General features: G+C 37.9%; 1 protein-coding gene across 1 annotated transcript in view; it reads right to left on the bottom strand.

Annotated features, from left to right (window-relative positions):
* LOC137502167 (uncharacterized) overlaps window positions 1-23,855 on the bottom strand; it is a 61,472-nt gene that overhangs the window by 16,138 nt on the left and 21,479 nt on the right. Inside the window, exons 5-6 of the mRNA XM_068229174.1 lie at window positions 17,060-17,316; window positions 12,246-12,335 (exon numbers count right to left, since the gene is read on the bottom strand). Coding sequence (XP_068085275.1) covers window positions 12,246-12,335; window positions 17,060-17,316 — 347 coding nt within the window. The remainder of the gene's footprint in view (window positions 1-12,245; window positions 12,336-17,059; window positions 17,317-23,855) is intronic.

The following is a 23,855-nucleotide window of genomic DNA, read 5'->3' as shown; positions in this document are numbered from 1 at the left end:
ATCTACCGATCTATCTGTTCTTAACGAAAGCTGCCTGCGACTTTTCATCTCAGGTTGGATTTGGGCTGTCTGGGTAGAGGTAAGATTTGCGTTAAGTTATTTCTTTCCTGTGAGTTGATAGACATTCGGTTTGTTGGAGTTGTGCCTCGAGGATAAGGGACATTTTTGACATAAGGACTTCACTCAGTTCTTCCAACTTCCCTTTCAAGGATTCACAAGGCAATTTGTTCTCTGTTACGATTTGTATTATTTCACGATCTTCTGGCGGGGACGTATTCACTCCGTAGGACTCTAGTTGGGTTCTACAGATATTACACATCCATAACAGATTGCCTTTCTTCACTTTCAACGCATTATATTCCGTAGAAGTCAATTATGTACATTCTTTGTGAAACCATAGTTTACAGTTCCCCTCACAGCAAACAGCGCTACCTATGTTGTCAAAATCTCCGCTACATTTCCCACAGCGCTGGAGGCTATTGTTACTGCTTGTATCTTTAAGTGAATCAGGCGTGATATCTTTCAGCTTACCCTCTTTGCGTCCAAGATGTCTCCTCTCAAATCTTAAAGACGCGCGGATTAACTCCCCGAAAACTTCAAGAAATAGCTCAAGCACCTACGAGATAACACCTACACAATCACTATAACACAATGTTAAAATATATACAACTGAAAATGTATATTTAGCGACACTTCTCTAGCATCATTCACCAACCCACAACACACGCTAATATTGACCTCATTGACCTCCATTTCTGTTCATATTTAATTATGCATTAAATTGTAATTTGGTTAAGGGCATTACATATAATAACATACAATTTATATTCTGTATATATATTTTCAAGTGATAAATCTACTTTGGGATGATAAAAAACCACAGAAAGCAAAATTGACCATGTTTTATACCTACTATACTTCATTTCACTTCTCCCATATGGACTCGAAATATGTACCCTGCATAAAATCCAGTCAACAGAAATGAAATTCATCAGAACAATGAACCAAAAGACCAGGAAGGTTAAGATTAGAAATTAAGCAAACAGGAAGGAGGCTGGCAGTCAGGAAGACACAGGCTACATGGGTTTGGACATATTATGAGGATGGACAGAACAAGAACAGCAAGGAATTACTTTGACCAAGAAGTGAAAGGGGAGAGGCCAGTTGGGAGGCCAAGGAATCAATGGATAGACACAGTGAAATCGGAGATCAGCAAGAGGAATGCTAAGTGGGAGGACATAGAAGAACAGAAACTATACCTTGGCAGGAAGAAGTGGCAAGCACTTATACACCACATTCGGAAAACTGGAGCTGGAAAATTATAATGATGATTCTCTATATATGGCATAAAATTAGACAGGCAATATATAGGTCATTGTGACATACTTGTGTAACCTCCTTATTCTTGGCGAAAAGCCATTAAGCAGAAGTTTTCCCAGTGCGTCAACCAGTTGCCTGCAGTTATCCCTTCCCTAAAAAACACTTACCTAAAAAGAATCAAAAAACAAAACCCAACACACATCAAAGAACTGCCAGAAGACAGCCCGCTCCACTCCTACTCCCTCAAGAGCTGCTTCTCCTACCCCTCCAACCTTTCCCTCCACAACCACAAGCATCAGCTTCAGACACGCACGAAACAGTGCATGATGTGCTCCCGAGTAGCACACAAAACAGCAGTAAGTACATGCACACCTATTCTCACGTTAAATAGACATTCCAACTTGGCAGGCATAAATTTCTTACACTTCATTTTCTATTTTTACAGATACTAATTATATCTAACAACACAAAGTGAAGTAGAAGCTTTCACGCTAACCACATAACATATGATATGTCAAATCAAGCAACACGTAATTACATTTTAACAAAAATAGATGACATAAAGACCATGGGAAGCATGAAGACTAATGATCTATCCATAATTTTACACAAATTCTATTAAGTTTTATGCAAAATTATAATCTTTCAACACAGACTGCAAGCATTCAAATACAGATCGACAAAGTTCCACATCATCAAATACCAGATAACAACTTTGACTTCAACATAAGTGTTTACAATAATCCAAGAAACTTACACCATTATACACTGACTGACAGAGCAAATGCAACACCAAGAAGGAGTGGTTCGAAAGGGATGAAAGTTGGGGAAAAAACAGAGACGGCACGGAAGAATAATTGATGTTTATTTCAAACCGATATGCAGGTTACACAATGCGCACGGCATCGACTCAGTAGGATGTAGGACCACCGCGAGCGGCGATGCACGCAGAAACACGTCAAGGTACAGAGTCAATAAGAGTGTGGATGGTGTCCTGAGGGATGGTTCTCCATTCTCTGTCAACCATTTGCCACAGTTGGTCGTCCGTACGAGGCTGGGGCAGAGTTTGCAAACGGCGTCCAATGAGATCCCACACGTGTTCGATTGGTGAGAGATCCGGAGAGTACGCTGGCCACGGAAGCATCTGTACACCTCGTAGAGCCTGTTGGGAGATGCGAGCAGTGTGTGGGCGGGCATTATCCTGCTGAAACAGAGCATTGGGCAGCCCCTGAAGGTACGGGAGTGCCACCGGCCGCAGCACATGCTGCACGTAGCGGTGGGCATTTAACGTGCCTTGAATACGCACTAGAGGTAACGTGGAATCATACGCAATAGCGCCCCAAACCATGATGCCGCGTTGTCTAGCGGTAGGGCGCTCCACAGTTACTGCCGGATTGGACCTTTCTCCACGCCGACTCCACACTCGTCTGCGGTGACTATCACTGACAGAACAGAAGCGTGACTCATCAGAGAACACGACGTTCTGCCATTCCCTCATCCAAGTCGCTCTAGCCCGGCACCATGCCAGGCGTGCACGTCTATGCTGTGGAGTCAATGGTAGTCTTCTGAGCGGACGCCGAGAGTGCAGGCCTCCTTCAACCAATCGACGGGAAATTGTTCTGGTCGATATTGGAACCGCCAGGGTGTCTTGCACATGCTGAAGAATGGCGGTTAACGTGGCGTGCGGGGCTGCCACCGCTTGGCGGCGGATGCGCCGATCCTCGCGTGCTGACGTCACTCGGGCTGCGCCTGGACCCCTCGCACGTGCCACATGTCCCTGCGCCAACCATCTTCGCCACAGGCGCTGCACCGTGGACACATCCCTATGGGTATCGGCTGTGATTTGACGAAGCGACCAACCTGCCCTTCTCAGCCCGATCACCATACCCCTCGTAAAGTCGTCTGTCTGCTGGAAATGCCTCCGTTGACGGCGGCCTGGCATTCTTAGCTATACACGTGTCCTGTGGCACACGACAACACGTTCTACAATGACTGTCGGCTGAGAAATCACGGTACGAAGTGGGCCATTCGCCAACGCCGTGTCCCATTTATCGTTCGCTACGTGCGCAGCACAGCGGCGCATTTCACATCATGAGCATACCTCAGTGACGTCAGTCTACCTTGCAATTGGCATAAAGTTCTGAGCACTCCTTCTTGGTGTTGCATTTGCTCTGTCAGTCAGTGTACCATTAGTAGACAAACACAGCTGATCACATGATATAACATAATTACATAAGTACAATACGCTGTATGAACTCAATTGTACCTCAAAATGTTTTATTCAATCTAGCTATAAGTTTTAATGTGGAATAGTGAATGTTCATAACTTAAGAACATTGTACTTTAAACATACATCATCTATGTACATAATAGTAATGTTAAGTTTTAATTCTCATATCATTTAACGTAGACGACTGCTTAAGCTAGAGTTAAAATTGAAATAATTGATAAAGAGATTCAACCTATTCAGTACAAAAGAATAAGAAATGTAGTGAATTACATTCCCATTTAATAATTGGTAGAAATGGTACCGGTTTCGACCCTAGTCCAGGTCATTATCAGCCGATTAAGATGAAAAACAATGCATAAGATCAGTAGAAGAGGTGATATAAAAATGAAATGGGGGTAGACACTCTAAAACTTAGAAGAAGTAAAATGCAAATCACTCAAAAGAAAACAGTGCGCAATTCTCTGAGCGGTAACATAGCACACGCAGCACTAGGTAAAGTCCCACCATGTTTACGAATAGCGGAGAATGGTGAAATGAGCCAGTTTTTAAATACTGTCAGGCAAAAAGTCACATCACAATCGAACACGTACGAAGATCTATAGTCGTGCAGGAGTTGAAGATGAGTAGATCCATTGAAGCAACTTGCCAGCTACCGGTGATCAGCGCGATGCATTCAATATCAGGCACTGTGGTTTCAAATGCCCAAAGTAAAATGGAGAATAGCTTGACGATCCAGTAATTTTCTTCGGTCGCGGGAAAGTAGGCTAAGTATAGAGATAAATATAATAAAATTCAATATAATTGAGTAAGTAATTGTGCTCCTATAGAATTCTTAGAACAGTTGACATGAAAAAACAATTGTGAAGAGAAAAAATATAGTAAAAAGTGCAATACCGGAAACAAATGAAAACGTATATGCACAGTGCGCAATTTTTTAAAACATAAAGAACTCAGGTCTTGATTGAAGTAGTCGAAATCGGCGCAAGGCAGGAGTTGAGTATGAATGGGAAGAACCGAAATGAGGGTGGAATTGATTTTTTTAAAAGAAAAGATAGAATAAATTAATAGAGGAAGAGGAATAGTGGAATAAGAGAAGAATGAAAGAAATTGAAGTTAAATGGTGTTGATGAAGGATAAGATAGGGATATGAAGGAGGGGTAGTTTAGGGTGGGTTAGGAGGGTGGGTTATTGGAGGTAGAAAATGTGGGTAGGAACTTTGTAAGGCATGGAAAATAGAATTGGGATTTTGAAATTTAGAATTTTTGAGAAGAAGAATTAGAAAGTCGAAAAGGATATTAGGTTTTTCAGAAATGTCGTTTAAATTGAAATTAGGGTTGAAGTATTGATCAAGGTGAATAAAGCAATTTTCAGTAGTGTTTAAGAGGGGGCCTTTGTTTATGATTTTAAGTATTTTCATGTCTTTTTCGATATTGGTGAAACTATGCTTGGAGTCTTGTATGTGTTGTCCTATGGCAGAGAATCTATTGTATTTAATGGCGTTGATATGTTTGGAGTATCTGATATTGAAGCTGCGGCCAGTTTGTCCGATGTAGGAGTAGTTGCAGTTGTTACATTGGAATATGTACACTCCAGATTTATTTAGTGATTTAGAGTTGTGTAAAATATCCAAATTTCTATTGTTAGTTCTAAAAGAAATTTTCATGTTGTGTGTTTAAAAAATATTAGTTATTTTATAAGCATCTTGAGTGAAAGTGAAAGTGGAAAATGCAGTTGGTTTTGTTATGTCTTTAGATAAAGTGGTTTTAGGACGGTGTTTGAATTTGTTGATGATGCGGTTTATGAAGGAGTTGTTAAAGCCATTGAATTTAGTGATGTCCTAAAACCACTTTATCTAAAGACATAACAAAACCAACTGCATTTTCCACTTTCACTTTCACTCAAGATGCTTATAAAATAACTAATATTTTTTAAACACACAACATGAAAATTTCTTTTAGAACTAACAATAGAAATTTGGATATTTTACACAACTCTAAATCACTAAATAAATCTGGAGTGTACATATTCCAATGTAACAACTGCAACTCCTCCTACATCGGACAAACTGGCCGCAACTTCAATATCAGATACTCCAAACATATCAACGCCATTAAATACAATAGATTCTCTGCCATAGGACAACACATACAAGACTCCAAGCATAGTTTCACCAATATCGAAAAAGACATGAAAATACTTAAAATCATAAACAAAGGCCCTCTCTTAAACACTACTGAAAATTGCTTTATTCACCTTGATCAATACTTCAACCCTAATTTCAATTTAAACGACATTTCTGAAAAACCCAATATTCTTTTCGACTTTCTAATTCTTCTTCTCAAAAATTCTAAATTTCAAAACCCCAATTCTATTTTCCATGCCTTACAAAGTTCCTACCCACATTTTCTACCTCCAATAACCCACCCTCCTAACCCACCCTAAACTACCCCTCCTTCATATCCCTATCTTATCCTTCCTCAACACCATTTAACTTCAATTTCTTTCATTCTTCTCTTATTCCACTATTCCTCTTCCTCTATTAATTTATTCTATCTTAAAAAAAAAAATCAATTCCACCTTCATTTCGGTTCTTCCCATTCATACTCAACTCCTGCCTTGCGCCGATTTCAACTACTTCAATCAAGACCTGAGTTTTTTATGTTTTAAAAAATTGCACACTGTGCATATACGTTTTCATTTGTTTCCGGTATTGCACTTTTTACTATATTTTTTCTCTTCACAATTGTTTTTTCATATCAACTGTTCTAAGAATTCTATAGGAGCACAATTACTTATTCAATTATATTGAATTGTATTATATTTATCTGTATACTTACTTTCCCACGACCGAAGAAAATTACTGGATCGTCAAGCTATTCTCCATTTTACTTTGGGCATTTGAAACCACAGTGCCTGATATTGAATGCATCGCGCTGATCACCGGTAGCTGGCAAGTTGCTTCAATGGATCTACTCATCTTCAACTCCTGCATGATTATAGATCTTCGTACGTGTTCGATTGTGATGTGACTTCATGCCTGACAGTATTTAAAAACTGGCTCATTTAACCATTCTCCGCTATTCGTAAACATTGTGGGACTTTACCTAGTGCTGTGTGTGCTATGCTACCGCTCAGAGAATTGCGCACTGTTTTCTTTTGAGCGATTTGCATTTTACTTCTTCTAAGTTTTACAGTGTCTACCCCCATTTCATTTTTATATCACCTCTTCTACTGATCCTATGCATTGTTTTTCATCTTAATCGGCTGATGATGACCTGGACTAGGGTCGAAACCGGTACCATTTCTACCAATTATTAAATGGGAAAGTAATTCACTACATTTCTTATTCTTTTGTATTGAATAGTTTAAATCTCTTTATCAATTATTTCAATTTTAACTGTAATATTGTTCAATACGGAACAATGAAATTTTAAACTTTAAATGCTTAAGCTAGGTCGAAGTATATTTGCAAATTGACAATATTTTTACCTATACTATGTGACATGCTTATTGTATCAGTGATGTTTTAATTACAAGTTATGTTAGTCAGCTGAAGATGACCTTCACTAAATCGAAACTGGTACTGTAAAATAACAATACATAAATACTGATTAGGTGGAAGCGTCAAAACTTCATATCTATGAATATCAAAAATCAATATGGACATGGAACTTATAGATTATGAAAATGTAAAGAAACCTTGCAAAATTGCTAAAGGCAATCAATATTGATATTGACTCAATAATATTGACCGTGTAAGGAGTATATTGAAACAATGATATTGATGGCAATAATATTGAAGAAAATAAAATCCGTCCAATTTTTATTAAACGCCCGTCAATATATTGAGGCGGCTTCAATATTATTGCCACGTGTGAGGGGTATATTTCCATATGGTGCAATAAAACGTCAGTCAGTCTGTAGACGCGGAAGAGGTTGTTTCTATTTCGTGCATTACAGGTTTCTTCAACTATTTCACTTATGGTAGTTGCAGCCATGTAACATGAAAATTTCAAATCTTCAAAGCTGTTGCCTGTTGCTAGAAATCTTAATGTGACTGAAAGTCGATCTGCCGCTGAAATGGCCTTCCTCATAACCGTATCCTGCTTTATTATAAATGGTGAAACCAATGCAACTAGGTGTTGAAACAGCTGTTCATCCATTCTTAAAAAAATTCTGTAGTCATCTGGTTCACTGTTGAGTCCTCGAAGCAATTCCCCATATCCATGACTCGTACGTCTATTTAACCAGCTTTTTGTCCACACTGCTTTTTGCCTCCTTCTTTTCCTCTTCTTGATGACCAAAGCAAACGCGATTAGAACTGGTAGATCCATCCTCCCTGACTGCACAATTGAAACTGACACTTTACTGATCAATATTATTGAATCGTGTGAGGGCTACAGCTTTTTTACCAATATTGCGTCAATAATATTGCTTCAATAATATTGATCGTGTAAGGCCCGCATAACAGAAAGCAGTGATTTGAACAATATGTGCAATATTGTAATATTTCCAAATGGAGCAACATTTTAGTCGTTATTCCACAAATGGAAAGAAATGTGTATTTGAAGAAGGGCATGTATAAGCATGTGAACAAGGAAAAGTTATCAGTAATATTTCATCGATTGTAATGAGTGTCAGTTGTGGCTGAGCACATTTCATTACAGGCCATGTCCGCCTCCATAGTGTAATGGTTAGTGTTATTAGTTGCCGTCCTCGAAGGCCCGGGGTCGATTCCCGGTACTGCCAGAAATGTAAAAATTGCAGGAGGGCTGGTATGTGGTTAAAATGGTACAAGCAGATCACGTCCATAGGGGTGTGCTTAAAAAGAGCTACACTGCCTTGGAATGAGGACACCAGTTTACTTTACTTTATTACAGGCCATTATTGAGTCGGTGGTCAGGTGTACCAGTTGAGACTGGACACTTTTTGTTTTGTCAGTCGTTATGTGTGGCAATTGTGACTGTGCGTTTTTCTTGACTACGGTCATTGTTAATTGATTTTCATCGGTGGTCAATATTATTTTGTTGGTCATTATGCATGCTAGTTGTGGAGGGCACTGCTAATTGCTAGATCAGTCTTCATTTTTAAATACTTCTTTACTATGACTCTAGTTCCTAATCTCAACGAGGAAGTTGGTGGTTAGAACTCAGCACTCAACGTTATGCAATCTAACATAAAGAGGAACTAGTAATGTGGTGTTGCAGATGGGGAACAGAACTAAGGAGGACAATGGTACTTCAGGACCTTGTGCTGAATCAGATCAAAGGAGGGCAATCCAGGAGACCCAATCATTAGGTCCGATTAATAAATACAAGAAGAAGGGGAAAGTGGGAAAAATGTGTGAAGGGAAGGAAAACGGCGGAGAGTGTTATCCAGGAATTACGTTAACTCTTTCAACACTATGCCCATACAGGATATGGGCGAACTGCTTTCCTGGTTCTGGATGGCGCCCGTAAAACATACGGGCATGATTTTAGTGTGTGTTTAAATGCAGCTGCACGTATTCCATATGGTTCCTGTCCCGTGCTTGGAAGTATTAGTTTACCTAGTGTCCACCAGAATGCAGCAGTTATTAGGAAGTTATAACCTAAACGATAAAAAGGGTAGTTTCTCCTTGCCATGACCTCTACAGAAGCACTCTATGTGCAGGGATGATGAGCGCGCCAAACCTGTCAGCTGTGTTACTGTATAAACACGTCCTCACGTTGGCTCAATGATAGTGATATCTTTGATATTTTATCAGGAGTAGCGGGTTCAGAAATAAATTACAGTGGTGAATACTATGCTTACGAACTAGTTAACATATCAAGTGATAGTTTGGGCAAGATTTTTATTTTTTACATCACTTTCGAGTGCAAGATTTTTAACTGCATTATTTTACTCCAAATACAAATGATAGAAATACTTCACCTCTCCAGAAATTTGAGTTTTTTTTCTTTTTCGTTTAGACAAAGAGATGCAGGTGGATAATTCACCTGTACCATGAAGAAAAAGTAGATGGTGGGGCAAGGAGTGCAAGGTTGGACCATGCGTAGCCCAATGTTTTCAGGGCTACTATACTAAAACAAACTGTTTAAATTGATAAATTGTGAATTTCAAATGTAATCATGTTTATTTAAGTAGCCATATTAAATGATTCATTTTACTTGTTTGAGCAGGCTTATTGGTAAAACTTTAATATAAAAGTTTTTCCCTCATACATTTTTCAATGTTTTTATAAGACTAGTACAGTATAATTAAAGTACTTTAGATATGTACTTCCTGATTGACATCTTCATTTTGGTTGGCTGATACCTTCATACGATACAAAAATCAGGTATGTACTACGTTTTGCTGTTGGCTAATAATGTATTAGAATGCGTGAAAAAGATCCAGTTCTCTGCCAGGGTCCATGTTAAAATATTGTAGTGTTGAAAGTGTTAAGGCAGATGTTGAAGAAAGTAGAAGAGAAGCAGGAGTATAAGGAGAAGATGTTAGTTTTTTATGCTGATACCAACAATGTAAGGAAAGTAGGTATAGGTACCAACAAGGGATGTGTGGGATCTGGTTAATACAGCACAGGAGAAGCAGAGATTGTTATCGGTGGAATACTGACTAGGAGGTGATTGGGGATATTTTGCTCAAGGAACATGACTAACTAGCATCCAATCTCATTTTAGCAAATGTCAATGGGGCAGGTAATGCGAATGACAGAATGCATGGCCAACAAATGGTAAACAGGTTACTCTGGGAAGGAAAGCTGAACCAGAAAGTGATGGGACCAACTAGAGGGAAGACCAGATAAGCTCTATAGTGAAACTGAAGTAAAAGAGGGTGTAAGTGACCATAAAACTGTTTTTGTTATAGTTACAAACAGATGTCATAGAAAGGAAGGTTGTAAACATAGGACTACTAGGCAGTACCATATGCTTGGTAAGACAGGCATGAGGGAGTTTATAAAAGTAATTATGATCAGTGGAAAATGATAAATAAAAATGTAAACACCATTTGAGATGGGTTTAAAGCAATTGTTAAGGAATGTGAAAACAGGTCTGTACCTTCAAAAGTGGTGAAAAACCTACGACCTGTTTTCCAGTCATTTACCGGGTCAGGGATGTAATGAATGAAGCAGATATAGGCTGTTAGTACGATGGGGTCGCCACTCCCAAAGTGATTTATTAATGAATGATTGATGCTATGAAATGAGAATGGAGAGTGTTGCTGGAATGAAAGATGACAGGGAAAACCGGAGTACCCGGAGAAAAACCTGTCCCGCCTCCGCTTTGTCCAGCACAAATCTCACATGGAATGACCGGGATTTGAACCACGGTATCCAGCGGTGAGAGGCCGATGCGCTGCCGTCTGAGCCACGGAGGCTCCCTGAGCCACGGAGGCTCCCAAAAGTGGTAAAGAATGATAAAGACTGGCTATATTATAACAGAGAACAAAAAAGTGGAATCATATGTTCTGAGCTGTCAGTCGAGGGATGGCGTGGATTGACATTAGTAGACAAATAAGTTTGAGTGGTGTTTTAAAAGTAGAGAAGATCACATATGAAGATAAAGTTCGGCAAATATTAGTTTATAGGACAAGAAGTTAGGGACTGGAATAATTTACCAAGGGAGATATTAGATAAATCTCCAAATTCTTTGAAATTATTTAAGAAAAGTCGAGATGACTATTGCCACTTAGGTCACTGCCCTAAATGCAGAACAGTGGTACTTGATTGATTGGAATGGCAATAAGTTGTAAATACAGCAATAAAATTATTTTAATTATTTTAGAAAGGCTTCACTAATATTTTATCTTTGCCATCTTAGTTTAATACAAATATTATAATCAACCAGTTCATTAGCAGCCTAATTGTATGCTCCTACCAATTTTCCATTGCTTTCAGCTGGTGTCAGGTAAGGCTTAAGTAAACAGAAATACCATATTTTGAGTTTCTGTACATGACCTGAGAAAAACTGTCAATGCTCTACTGCTATTATTATCATTTATATCTTAATTTGACCTTTGGTGACCTATGATGCCAATTTGCCTGCATTTTCAGAAAATTGATGTTTTTATTATTATTAGTATTATTACAATTCACTTAAGGAATATAAAGCAGAAACAGTAATATTACAAGGTAGGTCCCATGGAAGACTGAGGCAAACTGTAACTTTGGATTTTTTAATTTTATTTTACAGTTGGCTTTACGTCACTCTGACACAGATAAGTCTAATGGTGATGATGGGATAGGAAAGGGCTAGGAGTGGGAAGGAAGTAGCTGTGGCCTTAATTAAGGTACAGCCCCAGCATTTGCCTGGTGTGAAAATGGGAAACAATGGAAAACTATCTTAAGGGCTGATGACAGTGCAGTTCGAGCCCACTATCTCCTGAGTGCAGGCTCACAGTTGCGCGCCACTAACCGCACGGCCAACTCACCCGGTTAGGATCTTTAAGAACTGGGCTGGACTTGTAGGATTTAATGTACAACAGAAATGAATGGATCCATATCAGTGACTCCATATCTCAGCAGGACTAGTCATTCTTGAGGAGGCAGAGGAGGGGAAGAAACAGAAGAAGAAGGAGTAGGGGAAGAAGAAGAAGATGATTTTACATATGATTTGCGTTAATCACTACATGATGGTTAGGGTCATTCAATGAATATTTGTACATGCATATCTGAGATAGGCTTACTGATAAGAATTATTTTTAAGATACTTACACATTTAAATCTTTAAGCAGTTCTTTGACTCCCAGAGGTAATTTGTAGCGAGTGTAAGGCATGATGTATTCCAAGTCTGAGTCATCAAACCTGTGGGGGGAAAATACAATATTCATTCAGAATGCAAGACACATTATATATCTACTACTTATTATATTACAATAATTAAAAATCGGCTTTTGGTTTGAGAGTTTCATTATTTAAAAGTGTGAGATTAGGTTTTCCTTATTATCTTTCAATGGACACACTTCTGAAAACACACAATCTCATCAAACCTTTAAAACTTCCATTAAATTGACCCCCTTCCCCTCTTTCATCATATGTGATCTTTCCTGACTTGCTAACTCTGTGGATGAATGTCCGACTCACGACCTTAAGTTTGTGAGTTCGATCTGGCAGAATGATTTTCACTGGCTGAAGTAGTAGGTTATTGAACGGCTGTTGAAAATCTCGGCACTTTGTGTCGTCTGTGGAATATTAAAGATCTCAGATGGGAAACTCAGTCTCAATAAAAAGTTAGGTTTCTCGTAGGGAACCATAATTTGTTTCACTGATTCAGATTTTCAATTAATAAAAATTGATAGTGTTCAGGTTTCTCAATCTTCAAAAATGCAGCGTTCCACTCCAGTGTGGCAGAAGGCTCATCAGGCTGAGAAGCATGAACACTGAAACAGATTATGGTTCTTTACTGGGGACCTTTGATTGCGAATACCAGGCAAGATTTTCTATTTAGTGGAGAAACTTATCTTCCCTAGAGCATTGTTACTGAATGAGCCTTGCAGCGTACAATCGAACAGACGAACCTGCAGTGTCACCCTACAAAGTTACATTAACTCATCATCGGAACCATCAGTAAAATTCCGTATTTGTTGCTAGACACCAGCACAATTGGAATGTTGTGGTTAGGGTCTTGTAGGGACCACGTGACAATGTCAATGCTTCACCCTTTGTTGTTCCTCCTTCCTTCAATTCTCCTTCATCTGCTCACTACGCCTCCTGTTCCTCTCCTCAGACCATTTTGAGCCTGTTTTCTTTCTCTCCCGACCTTGGAATCCTTCCATTTTTAACACTTTCTTTCTAAAAAATCTCTCTCTCTGTTGCTTCTTCTTCCCTTACGTTGTTTCTTTCTAAATCTTTCTTGACTTCATGAACCCAAGTTGCTGTTTACTTCTTATTCCAAAGATATTTGAAGATCTGTCTGATTAACGTGTTGTCATCCATTCTGTATAAATGTCCAAAAAATATCAATTGCCTCTTCCACATTGTATCTGTTATGTTTTCTATGTTCCACTATATTTCATCATTGCTTCTTGATTTCCAGAGTTCTGTAGTTCTTAGTGGACTGAGTATTTTTTGTATAATTTTTCTTTCCACTTCTTCTGATTTATTTAGCTTGTAATTCAGTGGTAGACATTCACTCGTGTATAGGCATTCCAGTTTGACTACTGTGTTGTATGTTGCATTTTGAGGTTTTTAGATAAACACTTTTTCAACGTATGAAGGCTTTCACGGCCGGTTTGTGTTATTATTATTGTTATAGTCTAAATGGTCTGACACCATTTTTCGCCAGTTCGAGTTCTGTTGGTTGACAAAATTTTCACCATCAGAATGTTGGCCGGCAGGGTAAGGGAGATGGTGGTATAGAATTTCTAATCATTACATTGTGTGCCAAAAGCCAGGATTAAATTTCAAACCCCTCCACAGTGCTCATATTGAGTGAGGGCATATCACGCTGCGGATGGTGATTCCTCCATCAGATAGGGACGTTAAGCCGAGAGCAGACAGAACCCTTGGTGATATTCGACAGGAGTAGGCTATGTGCTGGCACCGGTTTTCACCCTCTCCCTTCCTACTATCATATATCACGTCATTTCTTCTCATTAAATTCTCTGGTGAGATTTATGTCAGGAAGGGCATCCGGTCATGAAAATCCATCATGGCAGATTTATCTCACCCCATACCCAACCCCATGGAGAAACAGGACTAGGGTTGGACAGACATTATTATTATTATTATTATTATTATTATTATTATTATTATTATTATTATTATTATTATTATTATACTCTAAATGGTCTGACACTATTATTATTTTTTTTTTTTTGCTATTTGCTTTACGTCGCACCGACACAGATATGTCTTATGGCGATGATGGGATGCAAAAGGCCTAGGAATGGGAAGGAAGCGGCCATGGCCTTAATTAAGGTACAGCCCCAGCATTTGCCTGGTGTGAAAATGGGAAACCACGGAAAACCATCTTCAGGGCTGCTGACAGTGGGGTTCGAACCCACTATCTCCCGATTACTGGATACTGGCCGCACTTAAGCGACTGCAGCTATCGAATTCGGTGACACCATTATTAGCCGGTTCGAGTTCCGTTGGTTGACAAAATTTTCACCATCAGAATGTTGGCCGGCAGGGTAGGAGAGGTGGTGGTATAGAATTTCTAATCATTACATTGTGTGTCAAAAGCCAGGATTAAATTCCAAACCCCTCCACAGTGCTCATATTGAGTGAGGGCATATCACGCTGCGGATGGTGATTCGTCCATCAGATGGGGACGTTAAGCCTTGAGCAGACAGACCCCTTGGTGATATTCGACAGGAGTAGGCTATGTGCCAGCACCAGGTTTCACCCTCTCCCTTCCTACTATCATATATCAAGTCATTTCATCTAATTAAATCGTCTGATGAGATTTATGCCAGGAAGGGCATCCGGTCATGAAAACCTACCATGGCAGATTTATCTCACCTCATACCCAACCCCGTAGAGAAACGGAACTAGGGTTGGACAAACATTATTATTATTATTATTATTATTATTATTATTATTATTATTATTATTATTATTATTATTATTATTATTATTATTATTATTATTATTATTATTATTATTATTGTTCCTAGCTGGTTCTGCAGTCTAGAGTAGCGAGTCTGCTTCTTACCCGTAGTTCTCTAGTTTGATTCTCGGCGAGGATAGAGATTTTTATTTGGATCTGAGGGCTGGCACAAGGTCTACTCAGCTTCGATCTAGAAAGCCAAGAATAACGGCCAAGAGGATTCTTCACACTGATCAAGTGTCACCTCGTAATCTACAGGCCTTCAAGCTGAACAACAGTAGCTTGGTAGGCCAAGGCTCATCAGAGCTCTAGTGCCATGAGGTTTGGTTTCTTCTATGGTATTACTGCACCAAATATAGACTTTAATCTACAAATACGTTTCTGCTATCGTACTAGCAATGATTCTCACTGCCTTTATCACATCACTTTCTATGTATGTCAAAAAGTCTCATTCTGCATTCTCAGAATACAGTCTGTTGTCACTAGCAGTTTTTCAAGACAGCAGAGGAAGGAAGGAGCCATGTCCTTAATAATGGTAGAGCCTTGTTTTGGACATGATGGGGCGATGTGTTATCCAGTCTGAACGGTCAGCTAGTAACCTTACATAATTCTGACAATAGTCGCTTCTTACATCAAGACTTCAAGAATGAGTGCTTTTTTAATGTTCCTACATCTAGTGTATTTTGTTATGTTTCTAACAATACTGTAAGATACGATATTTCAAGTTTGATTTTTCATAGGTCTTTAAGTGCTGTGTGTTTTCAAGTGTTTTATTAACTTTATATTCTATTTTTAAGGCCTAAGAAGGCCCAATGTGGCTGAAACATGTACCAGCCGTGTGAATTTTCTTAAATTTTTCTTTTAAGACACACTTGTTTTTACTAAGGTGGACCAATTATATAATTTTTCATTTGATATTCATCACCAGTAGTGTCATTTACGTGTGAGAATACAAGCCTTAGTGGCAACCAGAGGGGACACACTTGGCATTGCCATATCAGTAATAAGAATTCAGAACCTTTTGATGCATGTCTTTTCAGGCTTACAACTGCAGAAACAATAATGACAATATTTGAGTATAGTGTACTAATGGCACAACAAATTAACTTTAAATTGTATTTATTTTGTACAGTTACACATTGTCATATTTTTTGTACCAGTTATTCTTATGAGATTGTGATACCTTTGTTAATGAAACATCTTCATTCATAAGGTGATCATGAAATGGAACATGTCGTGATTTTAAAATTATAGACCTTTACAAGTAGTACTATAAAAATTGCTTTAACAGAAGTCTCTGTACTTATTTTTCTTATTGAACAACGTCAGCAAGCATGAAGAAGACAGAAAACAAGCTTCAATAGTACGGACAAAGCAAATAATGCCAAAACGTAGACAAACTGTTAGTATTTATCAATATCGATCAATTTAGAATCAATCATACAGAAAGGAGGAATTGAGCTTCTTGCGACTTTGGAAGCAGGTCACAAACTCTGTGCTGTCTGTCATAACAAGATCATTCTCCACTATTCTTTACTGGAGAAAGTTAATAAACAAAATTTTGATTGGATTTGAAGATCACTTTAACTAAAAAAAGAAAAAAAGGAAAAAACCCTTGAATTGTAAACATTCAGGATAATTGCAAGAAATTAAAATTCAGGAGAAATATCCTTTTCAAAATAAAAATTTGGGACAATCCTGCTTTTTCAGGACATATGGCAACCCTAGGCACACTGCATAATGATGTGAAGCTATGAACGAACCTTCAGTACTTGGTGTCTGTTGCTAGGCCTGGGCTGTATTGATGATCATGTAATGTCATCAAGCTAGAGTACATCCAGATAGAATTGTGACATACATAGCCATGGTGTTGCAAGTTTTTTTGCCTCCACCCCCAGTGTATCTGTTAGCTTTCTTACTTGAGTATTTAAATTGAAAGAAACTGAACAACTACAACAATTCATATTGAACTTACCTGACAACAAATGTATTTGAGTACTTTTTCTGCTTGTTGTGCATCACTTCGTGGAGTCCCATTCGGAACAAGTCACTGTAATTTAAAGGGACCTTATAACACACATTGTAACTTTTCCTTATCGCCTTTTGATGGACCACAGCACAAGGGCTTGCCACAACAAGTACTTTTGTGTCAGGTCTAGAAGCCCAGAACATCATCCAGTCACCCGGGCTTGATGCTATATCATTACGCTCAGGATCAAAACAATCCAGAACCTGAAACAATAACTTGCATTATCGTTGTTGTTGTTGTTGTAACATATGGCTTTATTGGGAAGTAACTCCAATACAAAATTGATATCACTATACAACAGATGTATTAGGGAACAGAGTCTTGTTTCATCTTGTTTCAGGCTGTCCAGTATAGGGCTGGTAAATTACCTTGGTTTTGTTGGTTGAGTTGAGTCCTGTGCACTGAAGTAGGTGTTTCGAGTCCATTAGTATTGTAACCTATAGTATTGTAAGCCGTAGTGTTAAGCACTGGAAATACTTACGATGCGTGCGAATGTGTATATGATGAGGATGGATTTAGAATGTTAAACTAGTAGTATTTCTTTTAATATCTTCTTTCCATGGAATTGCTTGTTGTAATCTTGTTGTTGTAAGGATTATTGTTTGGTAATTATATTTTAACTTTGCTTTATTATCACTTGTAATGTTAAGCTAGTAGAAAGCTCAAATGTTTTAACTTTATTATTACACTAATGTAAGTGACCATTGCCATCGGGATATTTCCCAATTGTGATGTATTTGTTAATAATAATAATCACTGATCCAGGAATTTTGCTGATTGTACAATTTTCCATCGGGTATATTTTGAATCTAACTAGATGTGCAGCTAAGCAGTCATGTCCTGTTTACGTTCTGAAAATTGCCACTGCTTCTTTCCTCAGCTTGCTTTTATTTTTGTCCTATAGGTCATTTACTTTTTTCCATTTCTTCATTGTAGTAAGTTGGGTAGTTTCTTTCTTCCATTTTTCAAGGGTTTTGTTTGTGATTATCTTCTTGATTGAGTTAGCTGCCAGAGGTTTGGTTCTCATGTAGGTAATAGTGCCTTTTTTGCTAGTTTATCTGCCAGTTCATTGCATTCTACTCCTACTGTACATGTACGGGGATAAATTGTAAAGTGATCTTTCTCTTTCAAAATTTTAAATTTGTTAGTAGATGTTTAATGCCATGAATTCTTTATGAATGGGGTTTGGTATTTGAGGATACTGCTTGTATGGCAGCTAGTGAATCTGTGATTAGGCCTGCCTTTTCAAATGAATTGACTCTATAAGTCACATTTTGTAAGGCAAGATAGATGGCTTCTATTTCTCCATCAAAGTTGTTATGATATTTACCTACTGGAGTATATTGTGAGAATAATTGTCAGAAAACTCCAGTGCCTGCTCCTCTGTCATCTACTTGTGATCCGTCTGTTCAGGATATTCTTTGTTTAGCATACTATGTGCTGAGCTTCTCAGCATTACTGGGATACCATCTCTTTCTCTGAGGTTATCTGGGAGAGATGGGCTGCTTTGTTTGGTTTGTATTGAAGTGTAGTCCAATGAGGTTATTGGCTCAGGGGTGGTTTCAATTTCAGATGGTATACTTAGTGCTTTTAAAATATTTCTACTAATGATTATAGGTGTTTCTTGGGCTTTTAGTCATTATTTTTATCTCTTTTGTCTCTCTGTATCTTATTCTGGGTATCCAATTTGCTTTTTGTGATGCTTCCATTTTAACTAAGTTTATTGTAGCTTGTTTTGTATTTCTCTTTGTATTGGTGGGTTATTTCTATATAGCTGTAGTGCTGTGATTGGTGATCTTAATGCATTTGATTGTATTCTTTCCAGTTGTTCTAGACATGTTTTATTTCCTTTGACTATTATCTCACTTCCATATTTAATTAGGCTTATAGGTTTCACATATGCTTTATAGGTGATTTTGAGAGTATCTTGTGTACATCCCATTCAGTGCCGGCTAGTCTGTTCTTCAGGTTAATTAATTTATTTGCTTTTTTAGATGTTTTCCTTACTTGGTTTTTACAATTTAATTTGTTGTCAAGTATCACACTTAGATATTTAGTGCTGTTGCTCTTTTCTAGATGGTTGTCTTCCAGTTTGAGTTTGAACTCAGTATTTTCATGTTTGAGTGTGAAGAACTGATATACAGTTTTTGTCTTGCTGACAATCATATTGTTCTCAGTCGTCCATGCGATAAGTGCCTCCACGGCTGCATTCATGGCTTGTTCTAGCCTTTCTTTTTGTTTGTTGCTTCTGTTACTGGCTGACATCCAGATAGCGACGTCATCAGTGAACATGCTGATCTTAATACTTTTTAACTTGTTTGGTAGGTCATTGATATAAATGTTGAAAAGTGTGGTGATAAATGTTGCTCCTTGTGGTAAACCTATTTTAGACTGTAACATGATTCCATGCCTTGCCATCTTGTTTTTATCCATCGCTGGTTTAGGAATCTTTCAAAGCAATTCAGCATGTTCTTTCTTACTCCTTAGTTTTTTGACTTGCTGATGAGTTTTGATCTCCATACGGTATTGTAGGCTCCTTTAAAGTCTATGAAGACTACTAATGTACTCTTCTAGTTGTTGAAGCCTTGTTTCACGTCTTGGACAAGTTTTGTTACTGCATTTGAGGTTGACATGTTTGTTCTGAATCCTGCTTGCTCTTTAACAAGGTATTTTTTTTCTTCAAATACCAATTTAGGCATGCTGATACAATTTTTTTGCAAAGTTTGGAGAGTATTGAAGCCCCTTAGCCCCTTAGCCCTCTGCCTCGCCCCTTAACCTCATGATCGCATCCATCAGTCTAGCTCCGTCCGCCGATCACTCAGGCTGCTCAAGGTGAGTTCGTTTCTAGTCGTCTCTCGTGTTTTATAGACTTTTCTTTTTAATCTTTCCTTCCTATCTTTTGCCTAATTTGACTTTTAATTTCTTCTCCAGGTTCCAAAACCCATACTGAAGTGGGAATTAATTCTTTGGACTTAACCAAGTTTATCATATCATATTTTTTGGAACCAAACAACAGAACACACATAGGGTGGCGTGCACCATCTTGGAGTAAATTACTACAGAAGTAGCGTTTAATAAAGAAGTCCATACTACAGAAGTAAATTACTACGGGAGTTATTTACTCCGGAAGTAACGTCGGAGAGTTGAAGTACAATTTACTCTTTTAGTTACTACTACAGAAGTAGCGTTCGTTACTCGCGGAGTAGTGCTGTGTTCGTGTACCTTCTTTAAAGAAATCTTAATAGATAAGGTTACGTGCGATAGGAAACGGGGAAAAAACGTAAGTGAAAAGATAAATGCATGTTAATAGAGATAATGACGATCTATGCAAAAGATATAAGGTGTAAGAAATACAACATAAACATGCTTGATAAGAAAAGAAATTCATGGAAAGAGTCGTGACGAAAGAATTCAATGCTTCGAGTGACGGAAAACGCAGTGAAAAGCAAGTTAAGATTCTGTAGAAGGACTTAAAAGCGAAGACAGAAGCAAAGCAGAAAGTCATGGATATGCGGGAAAAATTAAAACTGATGGCGGTTTTTTCATATAGATGGCCTACATCCACAGCAAAATTTTCTCATTTTCACACCAGGCAAATGCTGGGTCTGTAGGCCCTACTTTAAGGCCACGGCCGCTTCCCAATCCCTAGGCCTTTCCTGCCCTATCATTGCCATAAGACCAATTCTGTGCCGGTGCGACATTAAGCAAATTGAAAAAAAAAAAGAAAAAAGAAAATACCTCTTCCGATTTCTGAAAAGTTCACCGTTGTCACCGAGAGGGCAATAAATAAAAAAAAATCAAAATCTCTTTATTTGCAAATGAGGTGTCTACCTCGGTGGCAAATGGTACACTAAAATACATTATTGTCAAGCACTAAATATTAAATTAACAAGAGAAGAAAATTTTCCTATTATACAATATTATACAATTTACGCTAACAATGTTTTCTATTAAACACACAGCTCATCCTTAATAAATTTATATTGTTTACAAAATTCTACTTATAATATCTCCTGTACTACTTACAAATATAGTCAACTGATATAAAGTATGTGGAATTACTTCAAATGATACTATACAACTGGTATAAGATTAATATTTACATTGCATTTATTTATTTACATCTTTTTTTTTTTACCCGTTCTGGATCCTAAGTAGCATAACGACCTGCTGCGTCTTAACCAGAGCCCCTTTTGCCACCACTTTTCAGAGTTCCTGAAGGGCCTTCACAGCTACCGTAGCGGTCCCAGGGCCCTCGAAGTCCCCACTGTACTTCACCCCTACAGGCAGTCCCCTACTTTGGCTGTCCAAACTCCTTAGACCAGGGGATGGAATTAATTTATTCACACACATTTTTTTAAATTTACAATAACTTGCACTGGTCGAATGCCCTCTAACACTTCATTTATTTTCTCTGTTGCTGTTTATTCTCTTCTTGAATATCTGTACAGATTTTGGAAAAGGATCAAACACTACCCCTGGTAAACTGTTCCACTCCTTCACACCCTTCCCAATGAATGAAAATTTACCCCAATCGCTTCTGCTAAAATTCCTTCTAATTTTATATTTGTGGTCAATCCTGCCGATATAATTATTTTCCAACTGAAGCCTCTCACGGATATCTCCCCATGCTTCTTCTTCTGAATAGGCTTTATATAATCCTATAAGTCTAGTTTTCTCCCTTCTCTTACTTAAAGTTTCCCACCCAAGTTCCTTTAACATTTCTGATACACTACTCTTTCTCCTGAAATCCCCTGTTACAAATCTTGCTGCTTTCCTCTGCACACTATCTATTTCTTTTATTAGGTATTCTTGGTGAGGATCCCAAACACTGTTTGCATATTCCAATAATGGACGAACCATACTCAAGTAACTTTTTTCTTTTAATTCTTTGTTGCATCCTTTAAGTAGCCTCATTATGACATGTAACAATCTGTATGCTTTCCCAACAATGTCATCAATATGACCCTTCCAGTGCAAATTACTTTCAAATCTCACACCTAAGTATTTGCACTTGCCATCTTTTGGGATAACTACCTCATCCAAAGTATATTCAAATTCAGTTTTAAAGCTCCTGTTTGTAAAAGTTGTAACAGTTGATTTGCCTCCATTAACCTTCATATTATTTTCTTCAACCCATTGTTGGATACTTTCAAGGTCCCTTTGTAATTCTGAACAATCCTCAATGTTGTTTATTTCCCTATAAACAATTATGTCATCTGCATACAATCTTATTTTTGATGTTATATTGTTCCCTAAATCATTTGCGTATATTAAGAAATGTAACGGACCGATTATACTACCCTGCGCAATTCCCTTCCAAACTTTCTCTTCCTGAGATACATTATTTCCTACTTTGACTTTCTGAACCCTTGAATTTAGAAATGTTTTTATCCAACGTGTAACCCTTACGTCGAATCCTATTCCCTCCAATTTCTTTAATAATATTCCATGTTCCACTCTATCAAAGGCTTTGGAAAGATCTATGGCTATGCAATCTAACTGACCTCCTGAATCCAACTGATCTGATATGTCCTGCTGAAATCCCACCAGTTGTGCCTCACAAGAAAATTTCTTTCTAAATCCATACTGGCTCCTCATGAACCAATTTTTATCATCACATATCCCTCTGATGTACTTCGATATTAAACTCTCCAGTATTTTACAAACTATACTGGTCAGGCTGATTGGTCTGTAGTTCTCTGGTTTCCTTTTATCACCCTTTCCTTTATAAATTGGTATTATTATAGATTCCTTCCATTCCTTTGGTATTACACTATTATTTATGACATAGTCAAAGAGAAATTTTAAATAAGGCACTATGTACCACCCCATTGTCTTTAATACCTCCCCAGTAATTTGATCACTTCCTGCTGCTTTTCCTTGCTGAAGCAGTTGTATTTCTCTGAAAATATCTTCGTTTGTGAATGAGAAGCTTCTTGTTTCCCTCTGTCTCTCTCCCTCTCTATCTTCTGTTTCGGTTTCCAACTCTTGACAATCATCTACTGAATCTCTAAATTCCCTACTAAATAGGTTTGCTTTCTCAGTATCTGTTAAATAGTGTTCACCCCCTTCTCCCACCATTTTAGGAATTTGGATTCCTTTTCCTTTTTGATTCCTGATATATGAATACAGCTTTTTCCATTTCCCTTTGTGGTCATTACCCTCTTGAAGTATGCCATTCATATAACTCTCTTTTGCTTCCTTTTTCACTCTATTCAGTTCCCTCATTAGCTGTTTTCTAGTTTCTCTACTCTCCCTACCCTCTTTGATTTTCCTGTTTACTATTCTACATTTTCTTTTTAATTTTCTTATTTCCCTTGTATAATAAACAGGGTCTGAGGTCATTTTACCCTTCTGAACAGGTACAAATCTCTTCTCTCCTTCCCAAATGATTCCTTTAAATTTAGCCCAAAGTGTATCCACGTTACTCCCTTCACTTATCCAACAACTGAATTGTGATTTAAGGTAAGTCCCAAATTCATCAACTTTAGTTTTTCTGTACAATTTCTTGTCTTGTGTAACCCTCTTATTAAGCCTTTTTGGTACGAGTCCTACATCTATTATTACAGCCTTATGGTCTCCTATTCCTTCAATTACCTCAGTTTTATCAACAATTTCCCATGGTTTAACCAAGAATACATCTAGTAAGTTATTGAGACGAGTCGGTTCTTGTACTACTTGTGTAAATCCTCCCTCCCAAATTAACTTATTTGCCAGTTTTTGTTCATGGGCTTCACTT

Source organism: Anabrus simplex, chromosome 9 (assembly GCF_040414725.1).
Source record: "Anabrus simplex isolate iqAnaSimp1 chromosome 9, ASM4041472v1, whole genome shotgun sequence".
Taxonomy (NCBI): domain Eukaryota; kingdom Metazoa; phylum Arthropoda; class Insecta; order Orthoptera; family Tettigoniidae; genus Anabrus; species Anabrus simplex.
The sequence above is the reverse complement of the archived record's forward strand: the minus strand, read 5'-3'. Positions and strand labels throughout refer to the sequence as shown.